The sequence below is a fragment of the Leptinotarsa decemlineata genome, unplaced genomic scaffold (genome assembly GCF_025532065.1).
Source record: "Leptinotarsa decemlineata unplaced genomic scaffold, Ldec_3_MD MMD2_tig00002082_RagTag_RagTag, whole genome shotgun sequence".
Lineage (NCBI taxonomy): Eukaryota > Metazoa > Arthropoda > Insecta > Coleoptera > Chrysomelidae > Leptinotarsa > Leptinotarsa decemlineata.
The window spans coordinates 1,508,938-1,530,846 of NW_027412573.1; the positions used below are offsets into that span (position 1 = coordinate 1,508,938).

At 36.4% G+C, this 21,909-nt stretch overlaps 1 protein-coding gene across 2 annotated transcripts in view; it reads left to right on the forward strand.

Annotated features, from left to right (window-relative positions):
• Positions 1-21,909, forward strand: part of Adcy2 (adenylate cyclase type 2 Ac76E) — a 169,376-nt gene that overhangs the window by 82,597 nt on the left and 64,870 nt on the right. For both annotated transcript variants that reach the window (XM_074176801.1, XM_074176802.1), the window contains exons 3-5: positions 7,420-7,758; positions 10,754-10,948; positions 19,808-20,017. In XM_074176801.1, the coding sequence (XP_074032902.1) occupies positions 7,420-7,758; positions 10,754-10,948; positions 19,808-20,017 (744 nt within the window). The remainder of the gene's footprint in view (positions 1-7,419; positions 7,759-10,753; positions 10,949-19,807; positions 20,018-21,909) is intronic.

The following is a 21,909-nucleotide window of genomic DNA, read 5'->3' on the forward strand; positions in this document are numbered from 1 at the left end:
TATGAGAGAATTACAATAACATCCCTTCGTTCAGATACTAATATCAAAATACTTCCAGCTGATAAAGGTAATGCCACAGTGATAATGGATACTCTCGATTATGAAAATAAATTATCTCAGTTGATTTCGAACATAACATACCATACACATAATATAACAAAAAACGTTTACAAAAAACTAAAGGATGATTCAACAAAATCGATCGAACAAAAAATTTATAGAACATTGGCTGAACATAAAGACATGCTAACCAAAGAAGAGCTCACTCAACTGATGATTTCAAAGCGTGGGTGCTTTGTTCACTCACTCGAATTGATTGCCGTGTTGGTCGGTGGTTCAAGCCCTAGTCTGAACGGTCGATCTTCACTTGCTATCGTCCAACCCGTGTTAGGAATCACACTTTAAAAGGTAAGAGCTCGTTAATCCTTGGCTCGCACAAGTTTCGACTTCTGAGGGTTGTCGTTCGTAGGGGTGCGACAGCTGGTTGACGGATTTTAAACAGACAGACCTTTTGGAAATTTTGAAACCAATCTCAGGAAACGGTAATAGTTTCCTAAAAAATACAACCCATTTCATAGATAAACTTAAAGACATAACACTCAGTGATGGTGATGTTCTGATGAGCTTTGATGTTGAAAGTCTTTTCACGAATGTTCCTGTTGATAAAACTCTTCAAATTGTCAAATCCAGGTTGGAAAATGACTCAAACTTAAAACATCGAACGAAGTTGGATATTAGTTCTATATTAAAACAAACATAATTAGAAGATTATGTATAGACAAAACCTATTTTCAATATGGCGATGATTTCTATCAACAAGAATTTGGCATGGCTATGGGTTCCCCTTCATCTCCCATCTTAAGTAACATATATAAAGTATTTTGAAGAAGTTCAAGGCAACCATTTTGAGCATCTTCTGAACTGACCTCAAGCTTATTACCTCATATTATGTAGTTAAATGTCAATGTATACAAGCAATCATTAAAAGTTCCGCCATTTTATAGTAGCTGAAGATATAGACTTCATATTCTAGGGTTGTGCAGTATTTATGAGGAGCTTCAAAATGATGTATCAGAAGCCCCCTTTCCATTACATTTTTTTTCCAGATGGCGCCCAGTCGCCATCTTGAAAGTTTTATCTGTCAGTTTCACTTCAAAATAAAGTATTCAGGCATCAATTTTATCATCCCGAATTTAAATTTTTTGAGTTGACCCGTTCAAAAAATAAAAGGGAGGACATTACAGAAAAGCACTGCATAATAAGTTATCGTCATATGACAAGCTCGGGATATCCCGCAGGATGTGAATAACATTGATTGACATTTGATACGCTTTATCATGCAGCTCCTGCTCCAGCCAAATTCCACACACTGCTCCGACATTTTATATCAGCTCTCCACTATCCTCTACATCCATGTAACACAATTTCCGGTCATCTGGACCCAGCTTAATTAACTATGTTGGTCGGGAAATACAAGCCGGACCCTTCATTTCCCTACAATTTTGCATGAAATGGCCGTGAACGTTTCGATCTAAATTAGCATTCATCGTCACTGACGGGCGATGTTGAAACTGCCAAATAATCTTGTTAGTACTCCACTGGTAACCACTGGTAAAGTGATTAATAGCTTGTTAACGCCTGAAGAGTGGGAAGTGGAAACCTGTTCGAAGCTTGCTTTTCAATGTTTTTCTGTTTATAGATCCATTTGAGAGTTTTGTATTTTTTTCTTTAGTATTTGCCTGCGAGAGATTCTGTGAATGAAAAATAAAGCGGAAATGTTGTCATCCTTGATTTTTACAAATGGAATTCTTTCAGAGGAGGAATTTGAAATCAGCGGCAGAAAGCTGAGGTGGCGCTTGAAATGAATGATTTCGAATGACTGATAGACCACAATAACAATTACACTCATTTCAAGAATCAAATTTTTCTCTACTGATTGACAGACTGGTTATCTATTCCAACAATTTTTATGTTTGCTTGTATGTGCTCGTAGGTTTATTTACCGAGTTAATTATCAGTTTCTTATTAACTTTTTTCAGCAGAAATTTTGAGACCTTAAAAAATTATTAGGTTATATCAAAAGTTTGTCGAAATTATGATTATAATGATATAAATCATGAAATTATGAAATAACAACAAACATTTTTTGACGTTCCGGGGCGACTTGATAGAATCCAGTGGCACATTTGCTTTTTCAGCTGCAGGAAAACCCGGAAAAACCTGCAGCACCACATCATCTGAAGATCTTGATCTGGGTGGCTCACCCATGTACAACCACTCTCATGGTCGTCTCGTGTAGAAAACCCATAACAGTTTGCAGAAATGTTATAACGATTCCCTTTGAATTTTCAAATGTTCAGTTCTCAACTTTATTTGTGTTAATCAGACATTGGACATTAAGGCCCCATATATTTTTCAATATTTTGTTTAGTATTTCCAATACCAATTGGAACAGCACAGAGAAGGATTTCCCCCTCGACATAGGCGTCCGCATATTATTTTTCAGTAACTGAGAAACTACCACCACAGTGGTAGTTTTTCAGTTACTTATTCTTACAATCATAGCAATTGATTACCCCATGGAAAAGTTATCTCAACTGAATTTTTCCACCATGATTAATTATGAAAAATACGAAATTTAAGGTAGTTGATTTCCGAGTCGAAAATAAAATACAATGAAAACACAAATAATCACAACGAATTCTCGTCAAACATATATTCACATAATAATAGAGGCCAACAAAATTGCTAGAAAAATCAAAATTCCTTTTCGCTATATTCGGATGAGGTGGAATCATCATTGGGTTGAATAACAATCGGATTTATGGAACCTTGCACATAATATTTGTTCTCTTCTTTTATAACGTGGGCCACACAGTTCTTCCACACATCATTATTACCTACTTCATTTACCACTCGCCTTGTATTGTCAAGCACTACAGCATCCAAAGTCGGTGACTGATTACATTTCCGCAAGCTTTCTTTCATTGTGGCCTAAACCATTTCAATTGGATTGAACACACAATAGTATGGAAGCAAATATAAGAGAATTTAACCACGTGTTTCACACATCGAATAATATACTCTTTTTTGAAATTACGTTGTTTTATGGTCGCCAGTAATACCTTTTTCGTTGGAATCTTTTCGGGTATTTCCATGTCATGATTTCGCATGAAATCAACAATATCTGCTTTTTTGTGTTATTGTTTGGTATTGTAGTCAATAACCGAGAATGATACGAAGCGTTATCCATAACAATAACCGAGTTTGGAGGAATATTTGGGAGAAGCTATTCACTGAACCAGGTTTCGAATAAAGCTGCAGTCATATCTACGTGGTAATCAGCAGACGAATCTTTTATATTTTTGGCCGACAGAAGCAAAGCGTTAGGTACGAAACCACTTTCATTCCCGGCATGCAAAATTATAACACGTTTTCCCTTGAAGGAGGTGTGTTCAAAGCACAATACTTGGTTTCGTCTACCCAGCCATATTTGACAACATCATGGGTGTCAAACCAAGTTTCGTCGAGGTAGATTATATGTCTGCTGGATTCTCGGTAGCTTTTCATTCGCCTCAAATATTCTTGTCGGAGTTGAACAATGCGTGTCGATTCTATTATGACCATCCCATTGTTCAATTTTTTATATTTGAAACCACAAGACAATAAGACACCTCGTAGAGTTTCTGAAGATTTGTAATTGTAATCGGGATAGTCGAGTAATTTATACCAAATCATTTCCAAGGTTGGTACTTCATTTTTTTGGTATATACCATGAATTGTTCGCTGAATCACATCTTTTGTAGCACCATCAACGTTTGCGAATTGTTTATTCCTTTGTTTTCGTTTCATTGCATGGTCAATGACATCCCCTATTTTAATGACTCGAAGAACTGTCGAACGAGATAGTTTCGTTAACTCACAATAGCATTCTGTGAAGTGTGACAGTTTTCCTTCTTCAAGCATTCATGAATATTTAAAATTACTCGCTGAACTTGAGCATGTAAGTCCTCATTTTCAAATTCCGAATCCCTGTCGATTGACACAGATTCCTCACACTTAATGTTTTCATTTGTTTCAAAAAGTCTTCAGAAAGCCATATTGATGGGAGTACCCAAAAACACTAAGATTTTCGCAAAAATCGGTTTAAGCGATGAGATTGGAACCTTTGGTGTAAAAGTTGAAAACTTTTTGTAGAGATCAATTACTCTAACACCAAACTGTTATTTTTGCACTCGACGCGCGTTTCGCAAACAAGGTTAGCATCTTCAGGAGAAACAAATTGATACTGAATCTAAATACAAGGGTTAGCTGTTTATATACCTGAGGTTTTTTGGTCCGATGTGGACTTTGTTTGTTAAATGATGATTATCGTAATTGATTTTTCGGTAATTAACTAGTGGAACCACTACCTGCAAATCAATTTGTCCGCTTTTCAATCTATTGTTGGCAAATTAATACTATTGTTCTTAGAGCGCCTCAAAGATTTTTCTGTAGTGCTTCTGTTTTGTCCACAAAAAATAAAAAAAAACGTCAATGATAATATGTCTACGAAGACTAGGATAACAACGGTTTCTAAGATAACAAGTTCAATAATGGTGATCTATTGATCTATTCTAATCCAGTTGGTGATTCAGTAAAATGTTTGAATTTTTAAGTTTATTAATTTCCATTGATTCCACATGATTCTAGTTTAAACCTCTACTTTTTTGTGTAAAATTTGGAAATCTACGTTAAAGATATGGTTTTCTTCTAAAAGATCATTTGAATATGTTGAACTTGTTTTCTCATTTACAAAGCTCATTTGATGTTTCTGGATACGATTCCTAAACGTTCTGCCGGTTTGACCAATATATGTATATATACCTTAGGTCAAGTTCCACAATTCAACTTATCTACTCCTGATTCCTCGAATTTCGATGTTTTGTCTCCATTATTTCCATTAAACTTTCCCAACGCATCACCTGAGATTGTTTCTTTGAGCAATAAAGTAAATTTTTCCTTCGAATGCATCACCAAACAATAATCAAAATCTTAGAACTATCACGAATATCATCTTCGTTCGAGTTATAAGTCTGCCATGGCAACCAACCCTCTAACAACGCTAATAACTCCTCAGATTATTACAACTACAAGAACAATTGTCATCATAGGCAGAGGAGCAACTAGAATACCCACGTCAAAGACTTTCATCCCCATCGGTGGAGTGAGAATGCGGTACATATTCATCCCTAAAGCAGATTAGAGACTCTATTAGGTAGAAGCCTTGCTAATATCCGATAGTAGAGCAGAGGAGAAACTACAATGATGTGATTACGGTCACTTTATCCACCGCGTGAAGAGCCTTTGGGTCAGAGAGGTTTGAGAAGGCGTATATGATTATCGGGGAGAGGATAGTGAAGAATAATTTCAAGTGTTTCTGAGATAATCATTTATAAAATGATACTGAAATATGTGATACTCTACGTACGTGTTAACTGAAAGTTTCAGGATGTTATATAGCCCAATTCCTTGTTGGATCAAAATTTGATATATTAAAGGAGTGCCATATTTTGAGCATACTCCAAATTCTTCAGGAAATGAGCATCATTCAACTCGAGATGAGAAATATGAAACATCCTCTCCCAGAAAAGAACCTTTTGCGTCCTGAAATTCCGAGTGAATAAAAATTCCTGCCTGATAAATCTCGAGGAAGAAGGAATTCGAATTGTCGTGTAGCGCGGATTTCAAATCTCGATAGCTCTTCAAAATATTGGAGTTGCATTGTCACGTCCCTCTTCTATGCCTTATTAAAGTGTGCTGGACCCTTTGCAGGGTTGATCTCCATCAAAGAGGGTAGATAAGGGCGGTCTTCTCGTTAACAGACACTAGACGCGTCTGATACCTCTCAATAATGGGATTTTTCAGAACTTCAGATTGTTTCTCATGACGGAGATAAGAAACACCTTGTTGACAGTTACGGTTAGGAGTTGCAAAACCCTAACTAACGATCTTCTCCTGCATCGAGTGTTGATTTGATTTATGTTCCGAATTGGTTAGTAAGTAAGTAAGTAATAGATAGATCAAGCAATAATGACGATAATTCTGTCAAATACAGATCTCTAGCATTCAAACGGAAATAAATATGAAATGAAAAGGAGAGTTACAAACGAACAAACAAACAGACAAGAGAGAGGGAGAGGGAGAGGGAGAGGGAGAGGGAGAGGGAGAGGGAGAGGGAGAGGGAGAGGGAGAGGGAGAGGGAGAGGGAGAGGGAGGGAGAGGGAGAGGGAGAGGGAGAGGGAGAGGGAGAGGGAGAGGGAGAGGGAGAGGGAGAGGGAGAGGGAGAGGGAGAGGGAGAGGGAGAGGGAGAGGGAGAGGGGAGAGGGAGAGGGAGAGGGAGAGGGAGAGGGAGAGGGAGAGGGAGAGGGAGAGGGAGAGGGAGAGGGAGAGGGAGGAATTTTTGATTATGCATGAATCTGCATGTGCATAGTCCTGAGTTTTGAGAGTATGCTGTACGAATTCAATTAGATAATCAGTAGTCCATAATAAACTCTGAAAAATGTGAGTTTTTCCAACTCCGAATAATCCAGTTTCATCGTACAATGACTGAGTACAAAACAATCGAAAGTTTTTCATCATAATTCTCTATAACGGATTTTGAATCACTTTTAAATTATCTAGCGATGTCTTGGAGGTACCACCCCGTACTATTTACAGTAACGTATTATGGAGTTTCAGTGTCTCAATAGCATTTTCAACCTCTTGTTCCTTAATATCATCAATTTCAATGATGTCTGGGTCGTATTCAGGAACTAGTGTGGGGTTTACCGGCACACCGCTATCGTGAAAGTTGATTTGAAGAAAGTAGCAAAACCGTCTGCAATATGCTTGTCATTGAATAATTCATCATTATCATAAGTGAATTTGTTAGCAACATCACAGTTTCTTCGACGTTCCTTGATATAAGCCCAGAATTTTTTGGGATCGCTCTGTAAGTCTCCCTCTATTTCTTTTATATAGGATTCATAACACAAATTATGCGAACGTTTCACATTCATTCTGAGTTCGTTGTATTTTTCTTAATAATAACAATATTTTTTTGAATTTTTTTCATCATTTTGAAAAAGTGTTCTTTTAATTCAATTTTTTGCATGAGTTCTTTTGAGAACCATGCGGGAAATCGATTCTGAATGGAAGTATTTTTTTTTCCAAGCATTTCTCAAAAACGGTCTTCAGGCAATCATAGAAACTATCTACACATCCGTCGACATTATCCATACATTGAATATCTATCCACAAAAGTTGAGATATCATTCTATAGAGCTCCACAAAGTTTCCCCTCCTGAAATCAAATGCATAAAATAAAATAAATTTGGCAACCCATTGATTAGTTCGCGTATTTTTGAAACTTACATTACTAACAACCTTTTTTTGCAGGATCTCAACAAAAGCATCGTCTCCGTGACCACAATGTCCGTTCTGACGTTCACTCTGATCGTGGTTTTGCTGGCCTCTCAGTTCCCCATCGTGCTGGAGTCAGAAGCTTGGTCCCTGCTTTCCTCTCTCATCATAATCATCGCGGCTACCACGGCGATGCTACTACTAGCAGGTCGTCACGCTCCCTTGCCATTGTTCGCTCTCTTAATCGCCATTCACACGATGCTACCGGTCGCGCGGCCAGTGGCTCTGGCATTGGCGACTATCGTTACTGTCGCGCATTTGGCGACGTCGATAGCGTACAGGATCAGTGCCGGGAGTCATTCCTATTACCTGCAGGTGAGTGTTTGGATTTTTCTATAAATTGGTATCTTTCGAGTAGGAGAGAAACCACTGTAACGTTTCTGAAAAACATATATTTCTTGATCATCAATTGTCATTTGAAGAGTGAAACTACTGAATTACTTGAAAGAATATGTGGAACACAAAAAATATGATATGAGTTTATTTCGGTGAGTTTCTCCATAATAATGAAGCAAATAATTCAGTTGTTGAAAAATGTCATTGTTGATTTGAAAAACCTATTTTCAAAACATGATTCTTCAAAAATAATATATTTTTTTAGATGTAACACTGTTATTCTGAAGATTTGGATTGAAAAATTACAGAAAAAAAAAGACCGCGAAAGGTTCTTGTTCTAGTAAAATCTCAGGTAATTTGGAGAAATGGTTATCACTAACTTTTTTCCTTCTGAAACTTCTTCATTCAACTATTTTCACTAGAAGGTATAGTTTCAGTGAAAATTATGAAAAAATATTTTCAATCCCTAAAATTCACCTCGTTTCAGGTGATATGGGAAAATGGTCGACTTAACAGTTGCAGATTTTGATATTCTCTGAAACTCATGTAATCAACATATTTCAGTAAAATGTCTGGTTTTAGAGGAAATCATGAAAAAAACATTTTCAACCTCTGAAACTCACCCAATTCAGGTAATATGGAAAAATTGGCGACTAAAAAATTCCAGATTTTGATATTCTCTGAAACTTATGTATACATAATATTTTTTAGTAGAATGTCTGATTTTAGAGGAAGTAAAAAACACATTTTCAACCCCTAAAATTCACACCATTTCAGGTAATATGAAAAAATTAGTGATGTGAAAGTTGTACATTTGGATTTTCCCTAAAACTTTTGTATTCAATTTTTATTAATTAATGGTCTGGTTTCAGTAAAAATAACTGAAACCGGACCTCTTAAATTCACCCTATTTCAGGTAAGATGGAAAAAGGTTGATCCAAAAGTTGCAGATTGATAATTCCTGAAACTTTTGTGCTAAAAATTTTTCAGTAGAATGTATGGTGTCAGAGGAAACCATGAAAAAACTTTTCAACCTCTAAAACTCACCCCATTTCAGGTAATAGGGAAAAATGATCGATTCGAAAATTGCAGATTTTGATATTTTCTCAAACTTTTGTATGAAACATTTTTCAGTAGAATGTTTGGTTTCAGAGAAAATTAGGTAAAAGCATTTTCAACCAATTTCAGGTAATACATAAAAATGGTTGATTGAAAAGTTGCAGATTTTGCTATTTTCTCAAACATCTGTATCTGAAATTCCTCAATAGAATGCCTGAATTCAGATGAAATCATAAATAAAATATTTTCAACCCCTAAAATTCACCTCATCTCAGGTAATATGGAAAATGGACAATCCGAAAGTTGTAGATTTTGATATTTCTGAAACTTTTTCAGTGGAATGTCTAGTTTTAGAGAAACCCATATAAAAACTTTTTCAACCCCTAAAACTCACCCCATTTCAGGTAATATGGAAAAATGATCGATTCGAAAATTGCAGATTTTGATATTTTCTCAAACTTTTGTATGAAAAAATTTTTCAGGAGAATGTTTGGTTTCAGAGAAAATTATGAAAAAGCATTTTCAACCAATTTCAGGTAATACATAAAAATGGTTGATTGAAAAGTTGCAGATTTTGGTATTTTCTCAAACATCTGTATCTAAAATTCCTCAATAGAATGCCTGAATTCAGATGAAATCATAAAGAAAATATTTTCAACCCCTAAAATTCACCTCATCTCAGGTAATATGGAAAATGGACAATCCGAAAGTTGTAGATTTTGATATTTCTAAAACTTTTTCAGTGGAATGTCTAGTTTTAGAGAAACCCATATAAAAACTTTTTCAACCCCTAAAACTCACCCCATTTCAGGTAATATGGAAAAATGATCGATTCGAAAATTGCAGATTTTGATATTTTCTCAAACTTTTGTATGAAAAATTTTTCAGTAGAATGTTTGGTTTTAGAGAAAATTATGAAAAAGCATTTTTCAACCAATTTCAGGTAATACATAAAAATGTTTGATTGAAAAGTTGCAGATTTTGTTATTTTCTCAAACATCTGTATCTAAAATTCCTCAATAGAATGCCTGAATTCAGATGAAATCATAAAGAAAATATTTTCAACCCCTAAAATTCACCTCATCTCAGGTACTATGGAAAATGGACAATCCGAAAGTTGTAGATTTTGATATTTCTAAAACTTTTTCAGTGGAATGTCTAGTTTTAGAGAAACCCATATAAAAACTTTTTCAACCCCTAAAACTCACTCCATTTCAGGTAATATGGAAAAATGATCGATTCGAAAATTGCAGATTTTGATATTTTCTCAAACTTTTGTTTGAAAAATTTTTCAGTAGAATGTTTGTTTTCAGAGAAAATTATGAAAAAGCATTTTCAACCAATTTCAGGTAATACATAAAAATGGTTGATTGAAAAGTTGCAGATTTTGGTATTTTCTCAAACATCTGTATCTAAAATTCCTCAATAGAATGCCTGAATTCAGATGAAATCATAAAGAAAATATTTTCAACCCCTAAAATTCACCTCATCTCAGGTAATATGGAAAATGGACAATCCGAAAGTTGTAGATTTTGATATTTCTAAAACTTTTTCAGTGGAATGTCTAGTTTTAGAGAAACCCATATAAAAACTTTTTCAACCCCTAAAACTCACACCATTTCAGGTGATATGGAAAAATTGTTCCAAAAGTTGCAGATTTTGATATTTCTCAAAATTTTTGTATCAATTTCCATCCATTTCTCAACCCCTTAAAATTTACCTCAATCCATCCCCCGATACATCGTTTTCAAATCATTTTTCATGTAGAAAACAATATTTCCTTTCTCGCTTTCACAGAATTCTGCCCGGTATCATTATCTTGAGCCTCAATTACATAAGACACCCTCGTGAAATGGGGCGGAAAGTCCACTATTAGCATCATCAACCATTCAGCGGCAATCGTTCCTTGTTTCAGTTGGTCCCGGAGGCGGTGATGCTATTAGCTGCCAGTTGCACTGGTCTCTATTATCGCCATATGACGGAAGAGGCGCATCGAAGGACCTTCGTCGGCACTCGGACGTGCATCGAATCCAGAGTGAAGCTGGAATGCGAGAAGGAGCAGCAGGAACAACTGCTGCTGAGCGTTATTCCTGCCTATATTGCCGCGGAGGTGAGTTGAGCACGTAGGCATAGAAGGTAACACTTGAACGAACACGATTACTTTCTACTAAAGGCTGGTTTACACGGTGCGACAAAACGTAACGACTTACTCAAGTAACAGTTTATTGTTTATAAAACCGCAAAACGTTCTTCGCAATACAAAAACTTCCTCAAGCGTTTTAATACTGACTACATTCTCCTTGATTTGTGCTATATACCGGGTGTCCCACATTTTATGTGACAGGCAATATCTGGTTTGTTGAAGGAGATACACAAAAATGTTTCATACAAAAGTTTTAGGAGTTCATGAGAGCTATATTTTGATATAATTTTTAAATATACAGGGTGTTTGGTGTAGGTGCTACAGACCAAAATTCCATTTTTTTAAATAGAACGCCCTGTATATCATTACATATTCAGATGCTACGTTAAATTCTGATATCATTTCATGTTTGTTTTTTGAAATTCGGTTACGGCGTTGTTGAGTTATTGCTTAAAATGTAAAGTCTTGAGAACGACTATTATTTTTTGAAATATCTCATACAATTATTCTCTCTGCATCAGATCACATGAAAATTAGTCAAAATTTTGGGTGTTCGAAGTAATGGTTTCAATTTTGAGTTGTGGAATTCAGTCAGGAATCATTTTGAATATGAAACAATTGCGAAATTGAAAGAGGTGTATTCGAAAACAAATCTTTAATTAATAACAATGTAAATAATATAACTTGATAAATCATTTCATAGGAATGGTAGGTACCTAGAAATAAGTCATAAAAATTGTTCAAAGTGATGCCCATTAGATATTATACAGGCTTCGAAACGTCGAATCACTTCTCTCGTACAAGTCGCTCTTATAATATCAGGCGTAATATCACTGCACGCTAGTCGAATTTTCATTTTCAGATCATCCACATTCAAAGGGGGAGTAGTGAAAACAATATCTTTTAAATAACCCCATAGGAAAAAATCAAGCGGTGATAAATCTGGGGAACGAGCCGGCCACCGAATTGGACCCTTATTACCAATCCATCTATTTGGGTACGTTCTATCCAGATATTCAGTAACAACCTATGAATTGTGAGGAGGAGCACCATCTTGTTGCCACCAAATTCCTTGTCGTTCTACTATGGGAATATCTTCCATCAACTGGATCAAATCATTTTCTAGAAAATGTGAATATCGCAATCCATTGAGATTTTCATTGAAAAAGTAATGTTCTATGATGCGGCCATTGAACAATTCACACCATACATTAATACCCCAAGTAGTTTGAAAATTACTTTCGCGGACCCAGTGGGGATTTTTTTGAGACCAATAGTGACTGTTATGTCGATTCACAACTCCATTATTGTGGAATCGCGATTCATCGCTCCACAAAATTTGACTGAATATGTTAGGACTTTCATGTAATATTACCTGAATACAAGCAATGAATTCAAGTCGTCGTTCAAAGTCCGTGGGTTTCAAACCTTGTACCAACTGAACTTTGAATGGGTGGTATTTATTTTCTTTCAGAATTCTCTGTACATTAGATTTACTCACACCGACTTCTTCTGCAAGAGTACGGATAGAAACATGTGGATGAATAATAATATAAGCCAACACATTGATCTCTAAATCTTCAGTTCTAACAGATCTCGTATGATGACGATGCTTTATAGTAGAAGGAAATGACCCAGTTCGTAATTTTTCTACAACTCTCGAAAAAGTCATTTGTGACGGAATGGGTCTGTCTGGAAAACGTTCTTGGTATAGACGTTGTGCTTGACGGCAGTTTTTCTGACATTCCCCAAAAATTAATAACATATCAATGCAATCACTTGGACTAAACGCGAAAGGCATACTGGAGTTTTCGCACAAAGACCACAGTTACTGTTTTGCAAAGAATCACTGAATCGAACTGACAAATAGATACAATTCAACAACATTTGTTACTATGGCATCAACAAGCATAAGCTACTTGATGAAATCGTGCAATATAAAGCAATTAATTCACCCTCAAGTTAGTCACATTCTCAAGAATTTCAATATTATATTCAACTGATATCGATATCGTATCGTAGAGGTGAGAATAATGGTTTGTATTCAGTAGTAGTCTAGTTCAATTTAATAAAAGATATAGACTGGATTCGTGTACGAGTAAATAAGTTTTTTTGAAACTTTATATTTAAGGAAAAGTGCAATAACTCAACAACGCCGTAACCGAATTTCAAAAACCAAACATGAAATGATATCAGAATTCAACGTAGCATCTGAATATTAATGATATACAGGGCGTTCTATTTTGAAAAATGGAATTTTGGTCTGTAGCACCTACACCAAACACCCTGTATATTCAAAAATTATATCAAAATATAGCTCTCATGAACTCCTAAAACTTTTGTATGAAACATTTTTGTGTATCTCCTTCAACAAACCAGATATTGCCTGTCACATAAAATGTGGGACACCCGGTATATATAATTTGAAACATGTGATTTTCTACCTAGATAATGACTTACAATTTTACTTGAGTACAGGTAAAAATTGATTGAAAATTTTCAAACCTCATAAATGAAAATTCAATCAATTCATTGAATGGACATGCGTATAACTTCTGCTTTATATAATAACAATTTGAATCATATAACTGCCTTCGTATTTTGATGACCGATAATTTCACCTGAGTTTACGTGAAAACTAATTAAAAACTCAAACATCCTGAAAAAAAGTTTCAGTAAATCATTGAAGGAATATGTTTTGAAGTAACTACCGATTCTTTAAATTTTCAGAATCCTCAAAACTTTTTATTTTCGAACATTCCAGTAGATTGACTTCCAAACCTTTCTCTTCTGAATTAAATATATCATGGTCGTCGCTGAACTCATGTGCTTCTGTCGAAAGATGGTTTGCAAATGTGGAATTTGTATTCACATTCAAGAAACTAGTCTTATGTTCTTTCATTCTTTGGAAAAAGATTCTCTCCGTTTGGCCAACGATAGAAGGTTGAAGGTTGTTTCCGAAAACCATATTGACAATTGCTCAAGATGTTGAAGCCTCCCAAATATTCAAGGATATGGTGATTCACGACATTCTCCATGATTTTTGTTATGGCTGATAGCAAAGTGACTGGCCTATAGTTAGTTAGAAGATTTTCTTTGCCCTTTTTGGGAATAGGCTGAATGCGAGCAATTTGTAAAACAGGTTGAAAAAATCTACAAGACTTACCTCAGTGAGGTAAGTTTTGTAGACTTACCTGCAGTCGTATACAGTGTGTAACAACGAAAACTTAACAGAGCCGTTTTTGAATATAAGAAGTAAGATTTCTAAAAAAAGCTCGGACACGTCGATTTCTAATTAAAGGGGGATACCTTTCAGACTAATCAGATTTTTTGGTCGGACGCACCGAAAGTAGGTCGAGTGGCACCTTGTTTCAAAAGGCTTTCGAATACCTTTACATCTCTGTTAAAATAAAATTATTGTAACGATTAGTTTTCGAGATAATTTGAAATTAAAATTGCCATGTTAATAATACATTAGACAGACCACTCGGTAACTCGTATGCCTAAATGAAAACATTTTCGAGCATTTCGTCTTATCAGTTTTTTGTTAAATAAAATCCCTTTTTTAAAATCAAAACCCACTCCTCTTCTTCCAGTTTTCATTAGTACATCGTTCGATTGTTTTGTTTAAACGGGTCGTGTATTGTTATTTGTTTAAAAATGCCTTACATTACTGCTGTAAGGGTTTCAGTTATTGCTTTATTTTTTGGCAACGACCAAAATGGTAATTGAATATCAATTTTATTTGACCAGCAAAACCCTGGTAAACAGCTAAGCAGAAATCACGTTCTGGATTTGATCACAAAATTCAGGGAGACAGGTTTGGTTTTAAATAAGAAAAGCAATGTTCAGAGAAAGGTAGTGAATGACGATAATGCGATTGGAGTGATTGGTCAAGTTATCGCCAATCCCAGGTTAAGTGCCAGAGGTTTATCAGCAATGGCCGAAATAAGCCACAAATTCCATCCTTACAAAATCAAACTTGTTTATGAACTCAATGAGGATGATTTTGACCGAAGAGAGGAGTTTTGTGAGGGCATGAGTAAGAGTTCAATGCAAAATCCCGAGCTGCTTTATAACATCTGCTTTTCGGACGAAAGCTCATTTTATTTAAATGGTCGCGTGAACCGTCACAATTGCCGTTATTGGTCGGATGAAAACCCAAGACAATACGCAGAAATACATACCCAACATCCCCAAAAGTTGAATGTCTGGGCCGGAATATTAGGCAATCATTTTATAGGTCCATTTTTCATTGATGGAAATTTAACCGGTGATTTTTATTTACAACTTCTTGAAGAGGCAATACAACCTCGTATAGTTGAAATAATTGAACAGGATCCAAGATGTCAAGATGAATTTATCCATTTTCAAGAAGATGGTGCACCACCCCATTATGTCTAGCAGGTTCGAAATTTTTTGAATGATCAATTTGAAGGACAATGGATTGGCAGAAGAGGTCCAATTGAATGGCCAGCACGATCACCAGATTTACCACCAATGGACTACTTTTTGTGGAGATATTTGAAGTCTGAAGTTTATGCTACACAGCCAGCCAATTTGGATGAATTACGTCGTAGAATTATTGATGAATGCCGAGCTATAACTCCTGAGATGTTGAATAATGTAAGAGCAAAATTCGAACAAAATCTTTATTGTTGCATGGAGCAAAATGGCGCACATTTTTCTGAACATTTACTCTAAATTTCCTATGTGAGTTACCCTTATTAGGTGTTTTGTGTGTGTTTTAAAAACAATTATTGGGATTTATTGATCCTTAAACAGTTTTTTAAACTTTTCTGTGTCATCAGCATTCAAGGAAATCAGCAGGTTGTATTCGTTGTGTAGGTAAGTTTTTAGTATGATTCACTTTTTTAACAGAAGCATAAAATATCCACGTCAAAAGGCAACCTTCATAAGGAGGTGCCACTCAATCAACCTTAAATGTAAGGGTGGTAACCAACCCCATCCCCCGAAAAAATCTCCTCGTAATAAACAAAAACTTCTTACTTTTTTACGAAATCAAATGGACACGTATTAGCAGATTGTCATAAAAAGCAAAAATTTATTTTTTTTTATGAAAGTTCTGAACGTAAATTGTACCTTAAAAACAATTTGATTTATTTTAAAAAGAGTTGAACTCAATAAAAATACCTTTGAATCTTCAAATTATCGCGAAAACTAATCGTTACAAAAATTTTCTTTCAACAGAGATGTAAAGGTATTCGAAAGACCTTTAAAACAAGGTGCCACTCGACCTACTTTCCCTATCTAAATAAGGGTCGTCGGACGCACCCCTCCGAGGGGGTGCATACTACAAAAAATCTGATTAATCGGAAAGGTGTCCCCCTCTAATTAGAAATCGCAAGTCCGTGCTTTTTTTAAAAGTCGTACTTTTTATATTCAAAAACGGCTCTGTTAAGTTTTCATTGTTACACTGTATAATTCAATATCTATCGTAGTACTAGCCAAGAAAGTAATCGTTTTTTGGTAGTCATTAACCATTTTTCACTGGGTAGGTACGTTGGATGAGATGAATTTCTCGAATTTCATTTCAATTTATTCATTGTCTCAATACATTACACGTATACCTATCTTCCCATATAAACACGATATACCTACAATTCCACACCAGATTCATCTCAGTTGGCCTTGACGCCATGGACCGTCGGCAACATGTGTCGTAATAGTTTATGTAGAAGTTCAAAGTTATTCAAAACTCGAGGTTGAAGCACATAACATTCGCGAAACAGCATGGGGGTAATTTTCTCCGGGCCAGAGTTGGAATTTATGTGATTCGAGCACATGAAACTAGCTTGGAAAATTGGATTGAAATGAGACCAGCGCTGCAGGGTGTGGAGTTTATTGAATACTTATAGAGCAAAGGACAGAAACAGTCCTGACCATTGAGAAGCTGGAAGACGACTCCACCACAAGAAAATTATATGACTCAGTAAGATTCGAGAAATACTATCAGTGAGGACGTTCTTCTTCTTCTTTTTTCATTATTGGCTCCAGCTGCCAGGGCTATCCAGCCAGGAGTTCCAGGATCATGTTGTTACTACAGGTTGAGCCCACACTAAAGTGGGTTAAACTCTGAAGAAGCTAGCCACTCGCGCCAGCGAAACGTCAGGAAGAAATTCCAAAAATCCACGGCTTTCAAACTCGAAAAGCAATGACACTTTCGTCACTTCAACGTAACTAATCTTTCAGATGATCTTCATGATCTTCCATGGTACAATGTCATTATTGAGAATAACATCGACAAAAAAATTGAAATTTTCAATGAATTTATCATCTCGGTATTTGGCTGACAGAAAATCTTGTAGTATTGAAAACAGAGAGAAATAGAGCACTGAAGAAATTCAAGAGAACAAAAATCAAATCAGATTTTGATAGGTACAAAGAACTGAGAAATCTTACACTTGCAGTAACCAGAAGTGAAAAAAAAGCTTACCTCAATCATGTACCCCAAATGAAAGACCCGAAAGCATCCTGGAGAACTCTGAGGAACCTGAGTATTTACTCAAGTCCGAAAAATTCGATACCTGAGCCTTTATCTAACCCTAATTCTTTGAACAATTTTTTCTCTACCTATCTGCAAAATGTAACCAGTAATTGTGATGATAAAATAATGTTCTTCAGTAGATCTGTTCAAGATACACAATGTGATTTTTCATTTAGGTTGATCACCATTGGAGAGGTCAACAATATATTGCATAATATTCGGACTAAAGCTTTTGGAACAGATGGTATAAACGCGGAAATGCTGAAATATTGCAGTCCTTTCATAGATGAATATATTGCCCATATAATAAATTGCTGTATTGAAAAATCATATTTTCCTGTAATATGGTAGAGCTCTGTTGGCATACCTATTTCAAAAAAAAATAACCCTAAAGATTTTGTAGATTTGAGAATTATAAGCTTGCTTCCAGCTCTATATAAAATTTTCGAAAAATTTCTTTATACTCAAGTGTGTGATTATTTCATTTCAAAAATTGACTTCCTGATTGTCAATGTGGTTTTAGACCTGGAAGAAATACTGAAACATCTTTAGCAACTGTAACGACTGATATTTTAACAGCCTATGATCAAGGTTCAAATAGTGTTTTGGTGTTATTTGATTTTTTCCAATCTTTCGATACCATTAGTCATGAACTGCTTTGTGCTAAATTGAGATATTATGGCTTTGATAATAAATCAGCGTTTTTAATGTGGAATTGTTGTCTCAGAAGTTCTCAGAGAATATTGGTTAATGATTTGTACTCATCCAAACTTGATATTCTTTCAGGTGTCCCGCAGGGGTCTTTACTAGGCCCATTACTTTTCATTATACATCTTGCAGATATTTTAAATGGAATAAAACTTTGTAAAGTTCAAGCTTTTGACTCAGTCATAATGATCGAAACCACTAAAATTTATTGGAACTCCTATTTTGGAGGTGCCGAAAAGAAGGAGAAGATGAGCTCATCTCAGTCATTTCTTGAAATGGTTCAGTAATAATGATCTTCCGAGGATGCTAACTTCGAGATCATTATGACTCAGTCATAATGGTCTCCTGAGAACACTAACTTGATGACCGGTCATCGGTGAACCATCAACATGAATAAACGTCTGAAGAAGCCAGCCACTTGTGCTGGCGAAACGGTGTATGCAGTCCCAAACCACAACGGCCTTCAAACCCCAACGGAGATCGAAACTACTGAAAGATATTGAAACTCCTATTTTGGAGGTGTCGAAAAGAAGGAGAAGATGACCTCATCTCAGTCATTTTTTGAAATGGTTCAGTAATAATGATCTCCCGAGGATGCTAACTTCGAGATCATTATGACTCAGTCATAATGGTCTCCTGAGAACACTAACTTGATGACCGGTCATCGGTGAACCATCAACATGAATAAACGTCTGAAGAAGCCAGCCACTTGTGCTGGCGAAACGGTGTATGCAGTCCCAAACCACGACGGCCTTCAAACCCCAATGGAGATCGAAACTACTGAAAGATATTGAAACTCCTATTTTGGAGGTGTCGAAAAGAAGGAGAAGATGACCTCATCTCAGTCATTTCTTGAAATGGTTCAGTAATAATGATCTCCCGAGGATGCTAACTTCGAGATCATTATGACTCAGTCATAATGATCTCCTGAGAACACTAACTTGATGACCGGACATCGGTGAACCATCAACATGAATAAACGTCTGAAGAAGCCAGCCACTTGTGCTGGCGAAACGGTGTATGCAGTCCCAAACCACGACGGCCTTCAAACCCCAATGGAGATCGAAACTACTGAAAGATATTGAAACTCCTATTTTGGAGGTGTCGAAAAGAAGGAGAAGATGACCTCATCTCAGTCATTTCTTGAAATGGTTCAGTAATAATGATCTCCCGAAGATGCTAACTTCGAGATCATTATGACTCAGTCATAATGATCTCCTGAGGAAACTAACTTGATGACCGGTCATCGGTGAACCATCAACATGAATAAACGTCTGAAGAAGTCAGCCACTTGTGCTGGCGAAACGGTGTATGCAGTCCCAAACCACAACGGCCTTCAAACCCCAATGGAGATCGAAACTACTGAAAGATATTGAAACTCCTATTTTGGAGGTGCCGAAAAGAAGGAGAAGATGAGCTCATCTCAGTCATTTCTTGAAATGACTCAGTCATAATGATCTCCTGAGGACACTAACCTAGTTAGCGAACTGAGCGTCGAGAGACCGTGATTTTGTTCTGGTGCTGTGGAAGTGTCTTCAATAGATTAACTTTAAGTCGGAGCTGCCAATCTGAATGAGTAATCTTCTTTCAAATGAATCTCATTGTTTCAGGTGAAACGAAGCATAATGCTGAAGATGGCCGACGCTTGTCAAGAGCAGTCCAATAGGAGCTTCCACGAGATGTACGTCCAGAGACACAACAACGTGTCTATCTTATACGCTGACATCGTCAATTTCACCCCCCTCTCTGAGCAGCTATCAGCTTCTGATCTGGTGAAGACTTTGAACGAACTCTTCGGGCGGTTCGATCAGATAGCGCAAGTAAGTTGTTACTGATTTTCAAATAGGACGGTTTCATGAAAACAAGGAGGTTGAATAGTAACTGAAAGATGTAGGTTGTTTCTATACCGATTCATTGAAGATGGTTTTTTTAAATCAATAATAAACATCCAGCTGGTCCAGATAGAATTTACTTTATTTTTTACCGAGCAAAAAATGTCTCACTCGTCTTTTCAATATTTGAAATGAACTGCTTCATTCAAATAGGATACATCCTAATATATACAACAATGATAGTAATGTTAACATCAATATACATATAAATACAATAATACAAAAAAGATCTACTTATATTTGTTAATAAGTAGTCTTACCTACGATAATTGAAAATACAAAAAAATAATAAAAGATAAAAAATATCACATAATACCTTAATGGTCTCTTAAATGGCCTAATACATTTCTTTCGCCATTACGGCAACATCTGTGCCCACTTTGGAGATAATTACTGCAGTGGAATCCACCAGTTCCCTTATTGACCAGACCGAGGCAGAAGAGTTCAGATGGAAAATTAGAGAACAGCTGGATCGAGAACCAGTTCCAACATCTAACATCAGCAAGGAAGAACGTAAGAGCTCTGAGAGACAACACCATCAAGATCCTACCTGCAGATAAAGGAAAGGCTACTGTGGTAATGGATACCGTTCTCTACGAACAGAAGATCGAAGAGGTTCTTCAGAAGGGACGATACACAAAAATCGTACGGGACCCCACTACATCAATCGAAAGGAAGTTGTACCAGATTTTGAAAAAACACCAAGTCTTTCACTAGTTCGGACTTCCATTGTCTACTATATAAAATGATTTGAAATCCCTGAAACAGGTAAAAAAGAATAATTAAAAATGAATAGCCATTGCCATTCTTAGACGTTTTGGTGAAGAGGACCGACACTAAGTGGGAAACATCTGTATACCAAAAACCCAATCATACGGGACAGTATCTGAACCACGAATCCAACCACCATCAATCGACAAAAAGAGGAATCATCAAGACTCTACTAGACCGTGCTTTTGGGCTCTGTAATACAATGGAAGGTCTCGAAAAGGAACTAGATATCATCAAAAATGATCTTCAGCGGAATGGATACTCCAAAGCGATGGTAGAAAAGACTTTGGCTGAAAGACAGCAGGAGCCTCGCAAGGAAGAGAAGCCGTCACAACCAGTGCTTGCACTTCCCTACATCAGAGGATTATCGGAGAGGATAAGAAGAATTGGTTCCAAGTACAACATCAGAACCTGTTTCAGATCCGGTAACACTATCCGTAGCAGCCTCACTCCTTCACTTTTCGACCAATCGGAAGGTACCGCGCGTACAGTGGGAAATTCAAACCAGTAGATGAACAAAGGCGGGTAAGAGCGCAAAATCCCATGTATTTTCTCATGATAGGGGAGCCCAAGCGGGGATTTCCGGATTCACTAAAGCGCGGCAGATTAATATACATTAAAATACCTTGTACCCGGTCAAGTATCTCCACCAAATATGAGCCCCATATATAAGGCCGCCTGTGAGGAATAAAGGATTAGATTAGTGAAAAAAAAATTGAGCATCAGAAATTCTCGAGCGCGTCAGATTAAGGTAGTAATCTGACAATTTGAGGGTGACGTGGAGAAGGGGGAGGGCAGCAAAGTTGTAAAAAAATAACATCATTTTGACATTCTCGAGCATAGATAATTTTTTTTATTTTGGAGGAAATAATTCAGGGATAACGAAAAATATATGATCTGACGATTTCCGCAAGCCGAAATAACAAAAACTCGTCGATAAAGTTCAATGCCTGCAGCTGTGTGATACCTATATTTCTCTCTCCGAGTTTCTATTCCTCTACCCTCTATTCACTTTTTCTCTATCTATTACTCTCACGCCGTCCCCACTC